Below are 12,950 nucleotides of genomic sequence, written 5' to 3'. Positions count from 1 at the left end.
TCAAATTATTTTCATTGTACACCTGCCAGACTGCTTGGGGCCCCCATTGACATTTGACATTGTGGTTCGTGGCACATATGCAATTGTCGCCGTGTTCTTTATTTGCCCTTTACTCTTACTCCAGAAGAGAATAAAAATGAAACATATGGTAACAGAGCTGGAGAATGAAAGAACCCCAATCATTACTGCTATCACCAATGTTTTGACATCAAACGGGAATGGGTGGGTTTCATTTACAGCTGGGGATCGAGAGGGAAACCAACCTAGTTTAAAAAGATGCCGGGAAGGTGAAGAAATGCCCCGGACGTGGAGCCTGACGGGGAAGCTGTCATTTCCACCAGCATTAGACGCCACGCAAACATAAATACCACTGTCTTGAACTTGTGCATAACGAACCTCCAGTGAGCCATTTGGAAGAACCCGGATTCTACCAATAGATGAAATAGGCATTAGCTTTGGGTTTAGCCAGCTGATTTGAGGCACAGGGTCGCCATCTGCTTTGCAGTAAAACAAAACGGTGTGACCGTCATCAACCCATATCTCTTGAGGCTTGCAGTTCAAAATCCGCGATCGCTGACAGGTGAAAAGAATGGAGAGCTCAGACTCAGAGAAATCTAGAAGATTCCGTCCCTGCAATTGGACTGAGTTAGTGCAACTCGGAGGATGTCCACCAAAATCTAAATATAGTCGCTTGCGTGCCACCCATGACAAACGGCAGTCGCACACTAATGGGTTGTTATCAAATCTCAAAATATTCAGGTCGCCCGCTGGATGAAAAGATGTCTCCTCCAGGGTGGCCAGCAGGTTCCCAGAGACATTGACCAAACGGAGGTGTGCCAAAGTGTGGAACGCTTCAGCTTCAATGCGCAACAGTCTTCCCCCGACTAGATGAAACTCTTGAAGACGTAGCAGTTCCCCAAGCGAGTTCCCATGAATGGAGGTGATTGGATTAAAGGACAGATCTAAATATATAAGGTATATAAGATGATGCAGCGGGACATATGGCACAGCACTAAGATTGCAGTTGCTAATGGTTAAATATGTAAGATTCAGGCCAAAGAGGCTGTTTCCTGCCAGAGTCTCTAACCAGGGACACTTAGAGATGACAAGTAGCCTAAGGTGCCCGAGTCCACGGAAAGAGTTGTTTGGCAGCGTAGTGAGGCCAAGCCGGCTGAAATGTAGGCTTGTCAGCCCATCAAGTTGTGTGAGTGCCTCTGTTGGTACAGCGGTCAGATTGCATCGGTATAGGTGCAGATCTTGTAAACTAGTTAGGCCGTTGAAAGCTTGTGGGGAAACAAATACTAAGTCATTCTCTCCCGTCTCAATGCGCTTCAATGCTGCCAAGCCACTGAATGTAAAATCTAGCAGTACTAGGATCTCATTGTGACTTATGTCCAGTAGCTGCAGCCTGGTCAAGCCTATGAAGGCTCCTACGGGGATGACCTTGAGCCGATTGCGGGCAAGACGCAGAGTCAGCAGGCTTTCCAAGCCTTGGAAGGCTTCCACTTCAATCATAACCAGAATGTTGCTGCTCAAATCCAAGTCCCACAGTTGGGTTAGGGTCTTAAACTGCTGACGTGTTACCGTTTTGATCTCATTATGAGTTAGGTTTAGGATTTGAGAGTCTTGCGGGATTCCATCAAGCACTGTGGTAAGTTGACGCTCTGAGCAGTTGACCTCCCGCCCCTTCGAGTCACACTGGCAAGGCCGGGGACAAAGCAAGGGTGTGTCTAGTGCATATGCTACACCTGCTGTTGCCCACAGGTAGATGGCAGCACCCCAGCTCAGGTGTCGCTGGACAGCAGCCTGTTCAAACATCTGGTGGCTTGCCTGTGTTTGAGAGAAAGAAATGCAGCCATTACAGCAGTAACAGGAAGGACCATCATTTTGAAGTGTGACAGTTACACTATGTGAGACTAAATCCTTGCTCTGCACAGAAACGAAGTGACCAGCAGTCATGGGCTCGATACTTAAGCACTTAAACCCCATATGGTTGACCAGAGTCCCTCAGAGCTCTATACTGTAGTGTATTTTCTGTTTTCTGTTATTGTGGGGAAAGCATTCGCTGAAAATAGCCGATCGAAAAGCTCAAATTTTTTTACTTTAAATTGAAATTTGTACTGGATCAACCGGACAATACTCAAATATCATACATAATTATGTTTTGCAGGTATCACTGTGCAGCTGTTATACTGTAGATCTAAATGTTATTGTAGATCTAAATTGTTGCTTGGTTCATGTATCATGGAACATGGCATGAGTGTGTCTCTCATGCCATGCCATGTCCCATGACTTCTCAATGAGCGATGCAAAGATGTTGACTTTACTCACTGTGCTTGGACAAATTGCAGTAGTTTCTCATAACCAGCCACATGAGAAGAAGAGGTTCAGTGCTCTTCCATTATTTCTGAAGAAACACCAAAAGTGTATTAGTACTAGAATCACTAATAGGTTACAACAGCATATCAGGACATTATGTTGTTCACAGAGCACTAGAACTGTAATACAATAGCAGGTCAGGAAAGGAAATACATGTACAGAGCACTAATATTACAGCATGCCACAGGGAATATGTTCATACATCGCTGATTCTAATTTACAGCATGTCAGGAAATATGTTCATAGAACACTAATACAATAGCATGTCAGGAGGAAATATGCTGTTTATAGATCAAGACTAAAGCATCAGGAACATCTCCGGGAAACATACAATGCTGAGGTGCGAAGCCACACATGAGCTTGTAGATGAGCTATTTTCACTATGGTAACATTTGTCAGACATCATGTCTTTACCTTTTTTTCTTTTTTTAAATGTTTGGGAATTTGGCGAAATTGTGGCAAAAGTTTGAACACAGTTTGACTATAGGCCTACCGACATTGACCATCAACCTAGGGATGCTCTTTCGCCCTTGGGCTATGATCAAAGGACAATGTTTTCGGTACAGCAGGTTGTGAAAAGATGGTACTGCTAGCAGCTAGATACATGATTTGAAGACACCATTACTTTTGAAAACATTGGTACTCAGAATTTCATGTAGCACTTAATTCTCTTAGAGTTGTTTCTGTTTCTGTGGAACATAAGAGTGTATAATTAGTTCTGTTTTCATTAAACACTAAATATCTTTGCTCAAAACTCGTAGATCTGCCATTGTTCACTGAATGTTCGACTCCAGAAAAGTGAAGGTTCAAGTGGTTAAAACATGACATGAAGTAACCTTTTTTTTTTTTTATGTTTTGGACATATGAGGTTTCCACCCAACAGAGCTAGATTCATTAGACTATTTTAAATTGAAAGACAGTTTAATTAATGTTCAAAAACATCATGTCAGTCTTTTGGATATAGTCAGGTTCACTATGTAAAACAATATACTTTCGTTCAAAATTTGTGGAGATTAGCAAAACTATACATTTTTTTTATCTTCAGAACATGAGGAATCCAAAAATCTATGTTTGCATTTGCACAGACACCTGCATGTCCGCCATATTGGACGTTCAAAATGGCCGCCATAAAATATATAATTTGTGCTACCTTGGCTTCTAGACGACATAGACAGTTAATTAAATATGCTAATCCTATGTTTTCTGGGCCAAGGAATCCAATAGAGACCTAAAGGATAGTGCACAGGGACTTGCAGCAGCGCCCCCTAGGGGATGGCCATGGAAATGCAGGTTGACTATGTTAGAAAATATACTTTTGTTACGAATTTTTGATTAGCAAAACTATAACACTTTTGGAATCTTCCGAGCATGGGGAATCCAAAAATCCTTGTTTGCATTTGCACATATACCTGCATGGCCGCCATATTGCATGTTCAATATGGACCACATAAAATATATAGTCTAATTTGTGCTACGTTGGATTCTAGACAACCAACCTTAATTAAATATATTTTCCAGGTCAAGGAGTCCAATACAGACCTCAATGTAGTTCTCAGGATTATAGAAAAGCAAGAAAACAAATGTAAATGTAAAACATAGTGTTTATAGTTGTGTAGTATCAACACATCATTGACTTTACAGGTTTACAGGTGTAAAGAAATGGGTGGAAAAACCCTTTGTTTCTGTTGTTTTCAAAGAGAAGAAAAGAAAAGAAGAGGGGGGGGGGGTCAGGGAGAGCAAGGAGATCTAACAGTAATAGAACACATGTCAAGGATATACAAGTGGCGTAAACCAACAGATACAGTATGTACATGAGGTTAGACATAAGGCGAAAGGGCCTACTCTGTGTGGAGTTTGCGTGTTCTCCCGTGTCTCCTAGGGTAGTTAATACCCTCACAAAAACATGTAGTAATCCTGGTCACTATACTTCCTCCCCCTGGTCAGCCGGGGCGCCTGATGGAGGGGAAGGGAACTGGTTGGAATAACGTGTTCCTTCCACACGCTACGTCCAACCAGGGAAACTCCCCCCTGTCAGGTGACAAGAAGGTCAGTTGGCTTTTATGCATTGAAGGAGGCATGAGCTCGGCCTTGGCCTCCCTAGGCTGGTGGGGGGAGTGTAGTGCCCAGGATCACTTAGCTAATTGGCCCCGGGTGAAAAAGGGGTTACAGAATCGAGCGATAAAAATTAGGGGGGAAAAAGCCACAAGGTGCAAGGTGGTGACACTTTGGTAGGTCTACATTAGCAGCAGGTATGATATTAGACATTAAGGTGCAAAAACAGTATGAACGATTGACCTATATACATACAATATCTACTAGATCTATCATTCAGGAATATTCTTTTACAGCTCGTCATCGCTGTCTGGGGTGTCATTTTCAGCATTACAGACAATCTGTGTCGTTTTCGCAGTCACTTCCACACAAACAAAGTTCTGTGCAAACAAAGTTGTGTCCCCTGCATGACCTTCTCTGGGTTGTCCAATGGGTTTTGCACTGACATCTGACCACTAACAGAAACTAACAGAGGAAGGCGACCTAACACAGGAGGTGAATGATGCATTGGCCAACTTTGTATGATGTACTGCCCAAGGGGCATCCATATAACAAACATTCCTGACCTAAGGTGGTATCTGTTTTGCAAACATCTGGCATAAAGCAGCAAGTTGCCTCCTACCGTTGGTGCCCTTGAGGAGAACATTGAACGTGTGCATGATCAAAGTAGGGTGTGGTGCCAAGCCACTGTGACGTGGCAGAGTCTTTTTGACCCACTCAAACATGGAGCCATGGTGAGATACTACCTACTACCACAAAGGTTCCTCCTGCACCACAGACCATTGTAGAGTTGGTCAGATGTCAGTGCAAAACCCATTGTACAACCCAGAGATGTTCATGCAGGAGACACAACTTGCACAGAACTTTGTTTGGAAGTGACTGCGAAAACGACGCAGACTGTAATGCTGAAAATGACCCTCCTAACAGTGATGAAGGGCCGTAAAAGAATGATAGATGATATTATTGTATATAGTTCAATCTTATAACTTGTCTATACTGTTTTTGCAAGTTAATGTGTAATCTCATGTACATACCTGCTGCTAGTGTAGACCTACCAAAGTGTCACCACCTTGCACCTTATGTCTAATCTCATGTACATACTGTATCTGTTGGTTTATGCCATTTGTATATCCTTGACATGTTTTCTATTACTGATAGATTGTTCTCCTTGCTCTCCCCGCCCTCTTCTTTTCTTTTCTTCTCTTTGAAAACAACAGAAACAATGGAGTTTTTCACCCATTTCTTTACATCTGTAAACCTGTGGCGTAATAAAGTCAATGATGTGTTGATATTACACAAATATAAAGACTATATTTTCCATTTACATTTGTTTTCTTGCTTTTATATAATAACTACATTGAGGTCTTTATTGGACTCCTTGACCTGGAAACATATTAACTAAGGTTGGTTGTCTAGAATCCAAGATAGCACAAATTAGGCTATATATTTTAGGTCGTCCATATTGAACAATATGGTGGGCCATGCAGGTATCTGTGCAAATGCAAACAAGGATTTTTGGATTCCTCATGCTCTGAAGATTCCAAAAGTGTATATTTTTCTAATCCAAACTTTTTAACGAAAATATATTTTTTAACATAGTAAACCTGAATTTCACTGGCCATCCCCTATGTGGCGCTACTGCAAGTCCCTGTGCACAATCCTTTAGGTCTCTATTGGATTCCTTGACCCAGAAAACATTGGATTAGTATATTTAATTAACTTTCTATGTTGTTTAGAAGCCAAGATATCACAAATTATGTATTTTATGGTGGCCATTTTGAACGTCCAATATGGCGGACATGCAGGTGTCTGTGCAAATGCAAACATATATTTTTGGATTCCCCATGTTCTGAAGATAAAAATAAAGTATTGTTTTGCTAATCTCCACAAATTTTGAACAAGAACACATAGTGAACCTGACTAATATGAATAATCATTTTCATCAGAGGTCAGATGCCATGTTTGCAAAACCATTACTGAATCCACCAACAGGGGACAGTAAAAGCCAAACATTGCTATGTGCTGTACCAGGTGGACAAAATGCCATGAAGTTAAATATAGAGTACTGTTTCCCAAACAGTGGGTCGGGACCCATGTGTGGGTCGCGGATCAATTTGTGTGGGTCACAAGTAAATATCCCTTTATTTTTTTCAAAAATGTTGTCATTAAGTTGAGTTGAAAACTAATTCAAACATTTTTCAAAAAGAATTTCATGAATAAAATACAAATAATCAAAGAAATTACCTAAATTGGGAAACAAATGATTAAGAAGTAGTGAAAATAGCAGATCTGCAAGCTCGCAACGCGGCGCGAAGCGACGCGGTGTGAGCTTAAAGATCTGCTATTTTCACTAGTTTGGGTCCCGGGCAAACATCTGATTTATCTTTTAGATCTTGAGCTAAAAAGTTTGGGAACCACTGATATAGAGCATGTTATGCATTATATCAGGGTTTAATAGTCAGTCAAAGATTAGTTATAATGGCTTACACAATTTACCTATTTAAATACTTTAAGTTTAGATTTGATTTCCCTTTCTTAACATCACTTTTTTTCACCCATGGGGAGAAAGCTCCCGCATAAGTTGTTCGTATTTGACAGATTTGTGGATGCTTTAGTGCTATATTATTATAACTAATGTACCACATTATTAAACAGAATTGACCAGTACCAGACAGTCAGCTTAAATTGTGGGGTATTTTCATTTGTATTGTATGAACAGAAAAAAATAGAAATTCCCTACATTTTTTGGAACCTACAATAATCACCTATATTAATTTAGTTTTCATTCAGAAAGTAGATACATTATTAGTGTTCATGTTCATCTAGTGTTATTTTTCATGAAATAAAATTGGGTGCATGCTTTCAGCTATTTCCGCAGCATATACAGAGATATTTGGAACACACAAGTTCTGTGGTGACAGAAAATCCCCAGGGCAGCTAATGTTGGAGATTCACAGCTCATTAACTACAAAGGAAGTGCATTTCAGTATGAAATTTAAAGGCAGATGTTCTCAATATAACTTGAAGAAAAAAAGTTGTCAAAGAACTCACCTTCACTTCAATTTGATGACTTGTCAAGTTGTCATAGATTCTTCCTTTAAAAGAAACATAATCTATACAGTATACGCTGTATGGCATCTTCCTCCTGCAGTATAATGCCAATTCTGAGAATGGAGGAGACACTGAATGCAGGATATTTCGTCTTTGTCTGTTGAATCAACTTTATACTGTAAAACTATAGAAATATCCACAACATTGTCTATCAAACAGCCTTGTAAAGAGTCACTTTGCTCATAGTGCACTAAAAATGACACTTTTAAAATCCTCTGCAGCTACCAATTATATCCATAAGACACGTGCAATAACACAGAGACAGGCAGACAGGGCTATAGGGAGAAGGCTTCATCCTCAATCTGGGATATTCCTTTTGAAATTCAGTCGTGTGGAGGAAGCATGTTGTTACAGCTCAGATCCCCCCTTTTTCTCTGATGTCCTCATGGGAAAAAGAGCTGGCTCTGACTGCACTATGCCGCTGGGAGCTTATAAACGTGTTCATGGAATCCATCCAGCACATTGCCTTGGATGACAGGAGCCTGTCAGAGGTCAGCCAAATTCAGAGATTTTTTTGATGAACAACAGATGGAAGAGGAAGTGAACCCACGGCTTATTACGTAAAAGTGATAATGAACAGCGAGGTAGACGTCATTATTGAGAAATAAACCCCCGACAGGGTGATGATTCAAAACCCATACGCGCAAAAGGTAGGGGTCTTGAATCACCCTATTTTTATTCCACCTAGTACCCAAACTACTTACAAAATAAATCAATACATATAAAAAGCAGTAATGCATTTATTTATTTAAAATGGATTTAATGAAGAAAATAGCCCATTTGTTTATGCAAATGAGGTCTGTCCAGAGCAAAACAGCAGGCTAGCAACAGTCATGGTCAAACTATCAAACTAGGCATTGTTGATCAATTAAAAAACATACATTTTCTGTATCCCTGGGAGACAAACTAGTGAAGTTGTTTTTAACTTATGATGAACATTACTTGCAACCCACAAGAATGGGTCCGCAACCCAAAAATGGGTCCCGAGTCCGGCCCACTGCTTGGGAAACGTGAAAGTGCAGATGACCCTTGAGCTGATCCCAAGTTGCAGCAATTAATTATTGGCCCTTGGGTGAGTGCACACGCCGCACTACAAGCTAGAATGCTGCCGTGATGATTCAGGAGGGCATGGTAGGTGTTGGAGCCAAAATTACTTTCTGTTTATTTTGTTTATTTAAATGAATGGTGTGTCAAGTCAAACACCGTCAATGGGTGGTTGCTAGGGCAACCATTATATACCTAGCAGTGGGTGATTGTGGGCAGGTGTGCAATGGGGAAGGCCAAACTGTTTTTGACCGTGTTCATGCCCTGCCAGGTCGGCGTTTTCATGTCTTTGTCATCTTTATGGAGTTAATAAATGGATTGACATATCCAATGATACAAGCACTCTCTGGACATTGAATTAATTGCACGCGTCATTCTAAAGTCAACCCAGTTGCCTCTTGCAGGAGTACCTAGGGTAAAGGGCTCTACAGTAGTGATCTATGACTGTAAATATGTAATAATGTATGTCTAATGTAATGTCTCACAGACATTCTAGGCCTATATGCTCATATTCTGGTGTGAAGTTGCTATAAATAATAACTGTAAAGGCTGTAAAAAATCCACATTGGAGCCATGCCGTTCCCATGTGGATCCTGAGATGAAAAGAAAATGCCATGCTACACTATGTCATCCAATGTAAAAAACATTAAAAGAAATGCCATGCTATACATTATGTTGTCCATTGTAAAAAACATTTTTTTAAAATGCCATGCTACACTATGTCGTCCAATGTAAAAACCATTAAGAGAAATGCCATGCTATACACACTATGTTGTCCATTGTAAAAAACATTTTTTTTTAAATGCCATGCTACACTATGTTGTCCAATGTAAAAACATTTAAAAAAAGACCATGCTACACTATGTTGTCCAATGTAAAAACATTAAAAAAATGTCATGCTGCACTATGTTGTCCAATGTAAAAACCATAAAACAAAGCCATGCTTTTTTTTTTAAAGATAGGGTATGTGATTTTCCTTTGTTAGAATAAGTGTTATATAGCTCTATATTGTGATAGTACTCACTGCTATAGAGTGTTTTTTTTTCAGGAATCGGGATACCAATTTGATCCAAACAAGAGAGAGAACTCACACAGGATATACAGGATGAACAAGTGCAATTGGAAGTGAAGACACAAAGAAATAAGCAGACACATTTTGAACTGTGCCACCCACTTGAAAATGTATTTTCTGTTTATTAAAAAGCTGGAGAGACGGGCAGACCTCTGTTACTGAACAAACACTATAGCAATGATTACTATCAGAATATAGAGCTTTAACCTTTCAAGAAAAATCACGTAGGCTACCCTAGCTTTAAGCAAAAAAAGGTATCAGAGAAGAGCTGATGACTCCGAAAAAATCAACTGAAAATCTAGTGACAAATAAATAGAGAAAACTGAGGGAAAGTCAAACAAGTAGAAGCCGTTTTCTTCAACTTCTTCTGCCATTAAGTCTGCCTATAATTCTTCTGGCTGCCTTTAACTTTGACACATTTTTAACTAATTTTATGACAGCCTGTGTGGGAGCTGCAGAGAATTCTGGTAGCATCACATTGAGCTGGTAATATTTAACGGTACACTTACATTCTATAAATCATAGCATCTTTGATGGAGCATGTCAGCCCGTGGCCTTGGAATAAGTATCTTCTTTCTACCCTTAAAGGTAGTGTAAGGGATTTTTTTCTTTTGTGGAAAACGTTAAAGCTCTATTTTCAGATAGTCATGAGACTAGTGTTTATTCAGTAATAGGCAGTGGTGTGTAACTAAGTACATTTACTCAAGTACTGTAATTAAGTACAATTTTGAGGTACTTTTACTTTACTGGAATATTTCCAATTGTCTATACTTTTACTTCTACTCCACTACATCTCTTTAATAAACAAAACATACATGTTCAGGTGGGTCGCCAATTTCATTCAATCAGGACAGAGTACCCATTTATCATCTTTATGGTTGTTCCAGTTTCAATGTTGTCTGCTCATTTCTTTGTGTCATCTCTTCCACAAATTTCACTTGTTTATCATGTATCCTGTTTGAGTTCTCTCTCCTGATTGGAGAAAATTGGCATCCCAACATGAACATTTATTTTCTGTTTGCTAAAGAGCTGGAGACATGGGGAGACCCCTGTTATTGAACAATTCTAGCAATGATTATTATCAGAATATAGAGCTATTTAACACTTATTTGAACAGGAATAAAATCACATACTGCACCTTTAAACAGCACCCATGATTATGTTCTGCATGTACATGCTTCGTTCTCTCTAGAGCCATGCTGAGCCAGGCCAACCATCTGGTTCCTTAGAACCTGCACTGATCAGCAGTTTCCTGTCCAGAGAGAAAACAACAGCAATGGGGGGCAAGATGAGTCTCAGCCAAAATGCAATTGAATGTGTTTATTGCTCTTGTCTCATTCCTTATGATGTTTGCATAACAGGGATTTTGCAATACAACAGTAGGATATTACAACACCAGTATTATACTTCACAACTTACTTCTAAGTTGCTGGACTTTGTTTATCACAGCAATTGGTTATTGGTTACAATAATCTCCCCTTAATTTTAAGACATTTTTGTTTTCTCTGAATTACAAGGGCAGTCTGGGTAGACTGTAATATAATTTGGTCACTGTGATATTATCTTTCAGAAAAATAATTTAATGTAGTCGCCTTTAGTTGTTGCTGGGTATTTGTCACTGTACATTTGCAAGTAATGTGAAATGAGTTATTTGCATTTACCCAGTTAGCTATTAGGAGCAGCATGTTTTGAAATTAGGTTCACATGACAGACCAGAACTCACAGAGGGGCAGAGAGAGGCAAAGCAAACGGTTTGTATCAGGAAACATTACTTCCCCTTGTAAGTATGAACATTGTCTAGCTGCTAGACTCTCTAGCATGGTAAACGTGAGCTTTGAGTTCTATCTTCAGGACAAGAGACCACAACCCACTTGAGTACGGCAAGGTATGTTTAGATATGTCATTTTAGATTTCTTTGGCTATTAGAAAATAGCAGCTACTTTTTTTTTGCTATTTTTGAAAAATCGTGAAAATGTGTGCAAATCTTTGAATATATGTTTTTTAAAGCGAACATTTGTAAAATATGTTGTTCCAGGGACCTCCAAAAGCAAAGATTTGAGTTACAAAGGTTTCCTTTAAAACATATATATTCAAAGATTTGCACAAACGTTCAAGATTTAAAAAAAAATAGCACAGCACTCGGGCCGCACTATGAGCTTGTATATCTGCTATTTTTAGCGGTGCCAACCGCTCTAAGCTTGACTTTGTCCGTATGTCCGTCCGTCCGTATCAGCACGGGATGATGAGCACGGGATTTGAAACAGCTATAACTCCAGTTTGCAGCATGCCACCAAGTCCACATTTGGTATGTGCACTTAGACCACCAATAGGGACGAGCATGAATTGCTGAAGTTAGCAAAGCGGGGTCCAGGGACCCCCAGCGTCTGTTATGTCCGTCCGCCCGTTTAGGGCACGGGATTTGAAACAGCTGTAACTCCAGTTTGCAGCATGCCACCAAGTCCACATTTGGTATGTGCACTTAGACCACCAATAGGGACGAGCATGAATTGCTGAAGTTATCAAAGCGGGGTTCAGGGACCCCCAGCGTCTGTTATGTCCGTCCGCCCGTTTAGGGCACGGGATTTGAAACAGCTATAACTCCAGTTTGCAGCATGCCACCAAGTCCACATTTGGTATGTGCACTTAGACCACCAATAGGGACGAGCATGAATTGCTGAAGTTATCAAAGCGGGGTCCAGGGACCCCCAGCATCTGTTATGTCCGTCCGCCCGTTTAGGGCACGGGATTTTAAACAGCTATAACTCCAGTTTGCAGCATGCCACCAAGTCCAAATTTGGTATTTGGACTTAGACCACCAATAGGGACGAGCATGAATTGCTGCAGCCCCGCCCCCTCTGTCTTCCCATTGGCTGGCCTTTAAACAGCCACAACTCCAGTTCGCAGCATGCTACGGAGTGCAAATTTTGTACATGCACTAAAACCACCAATAGGGACGAACTGTAATTACCTAAGCCCCGCCCCCTCTGTCTGCCCATTGGCTGGGCTTTAAACAGCCATCATTCCAGTTTGCAGCATGCTACCAAGTACACATTTGGTAAGTGGACTCAGACCACCAATAGGGACGAACTGAAATGAGTTAAGCCCCGCCCCAAAGGCACCGCTTCCTTCACACAGGGTGTGATTTTTAAAAGCCAAAGTATAAAATAATGGTTTTAGCTCAAATATAAAATTACACAGATGCGTTCCCGGATTGAATGTTAACAGGGAGGCATGAATAATGAGGGAAGTTGCAGTACAAGTCAAAGTTTAGTCACATTTACAGTGTAGATGA

At 40.4% G+C, this 12,950-nt stretch overlaps 1 protein-coding gene across 1 annotated transcript; it reads right to left on the bottom strand.

Annotated features, from left to right (window-relative positions):
- LOC311061659 (leucine-rich repeat and immunoglobulin-like domain-containing nogo receptor-interacting protein 1) lies at positions 1 to 1,818 on the bottom strand (the record flags this gene model as incomplete). The annotated part of the gene is made up of 1 exon (XM_084080349.1): positions 1 to 1,818. The coding sequence occupies one exon, from the start codon at positions 1,816 to 1,818 to the stop codon at positions 1 to 3; it is 1,818 nt and encodes a 605-aa protein (XP_083936475.1).
- Between the last annotated feature and the right edge of the window lie 11,132 nt (positions 1,819 to 12,950).

This window comes from Gymnoscopelus microlampas (assembly GCF_963454915.1).
Source record: "Gymnoscopelus microlampas genome assembly, chromosome: 15".
NCBI classification, from domain to species: Eukaryota; Metazoa; Chordata; class Actinopteri; order Myctophiformes; family Myctophidae; genus Gymnoscopelus; species Gymnoscopelus microlampas.
Note: the sequence above shows the minus strand (reverse complement) of the source record. Positions and strands in the feature narration are given on the sequence as shown.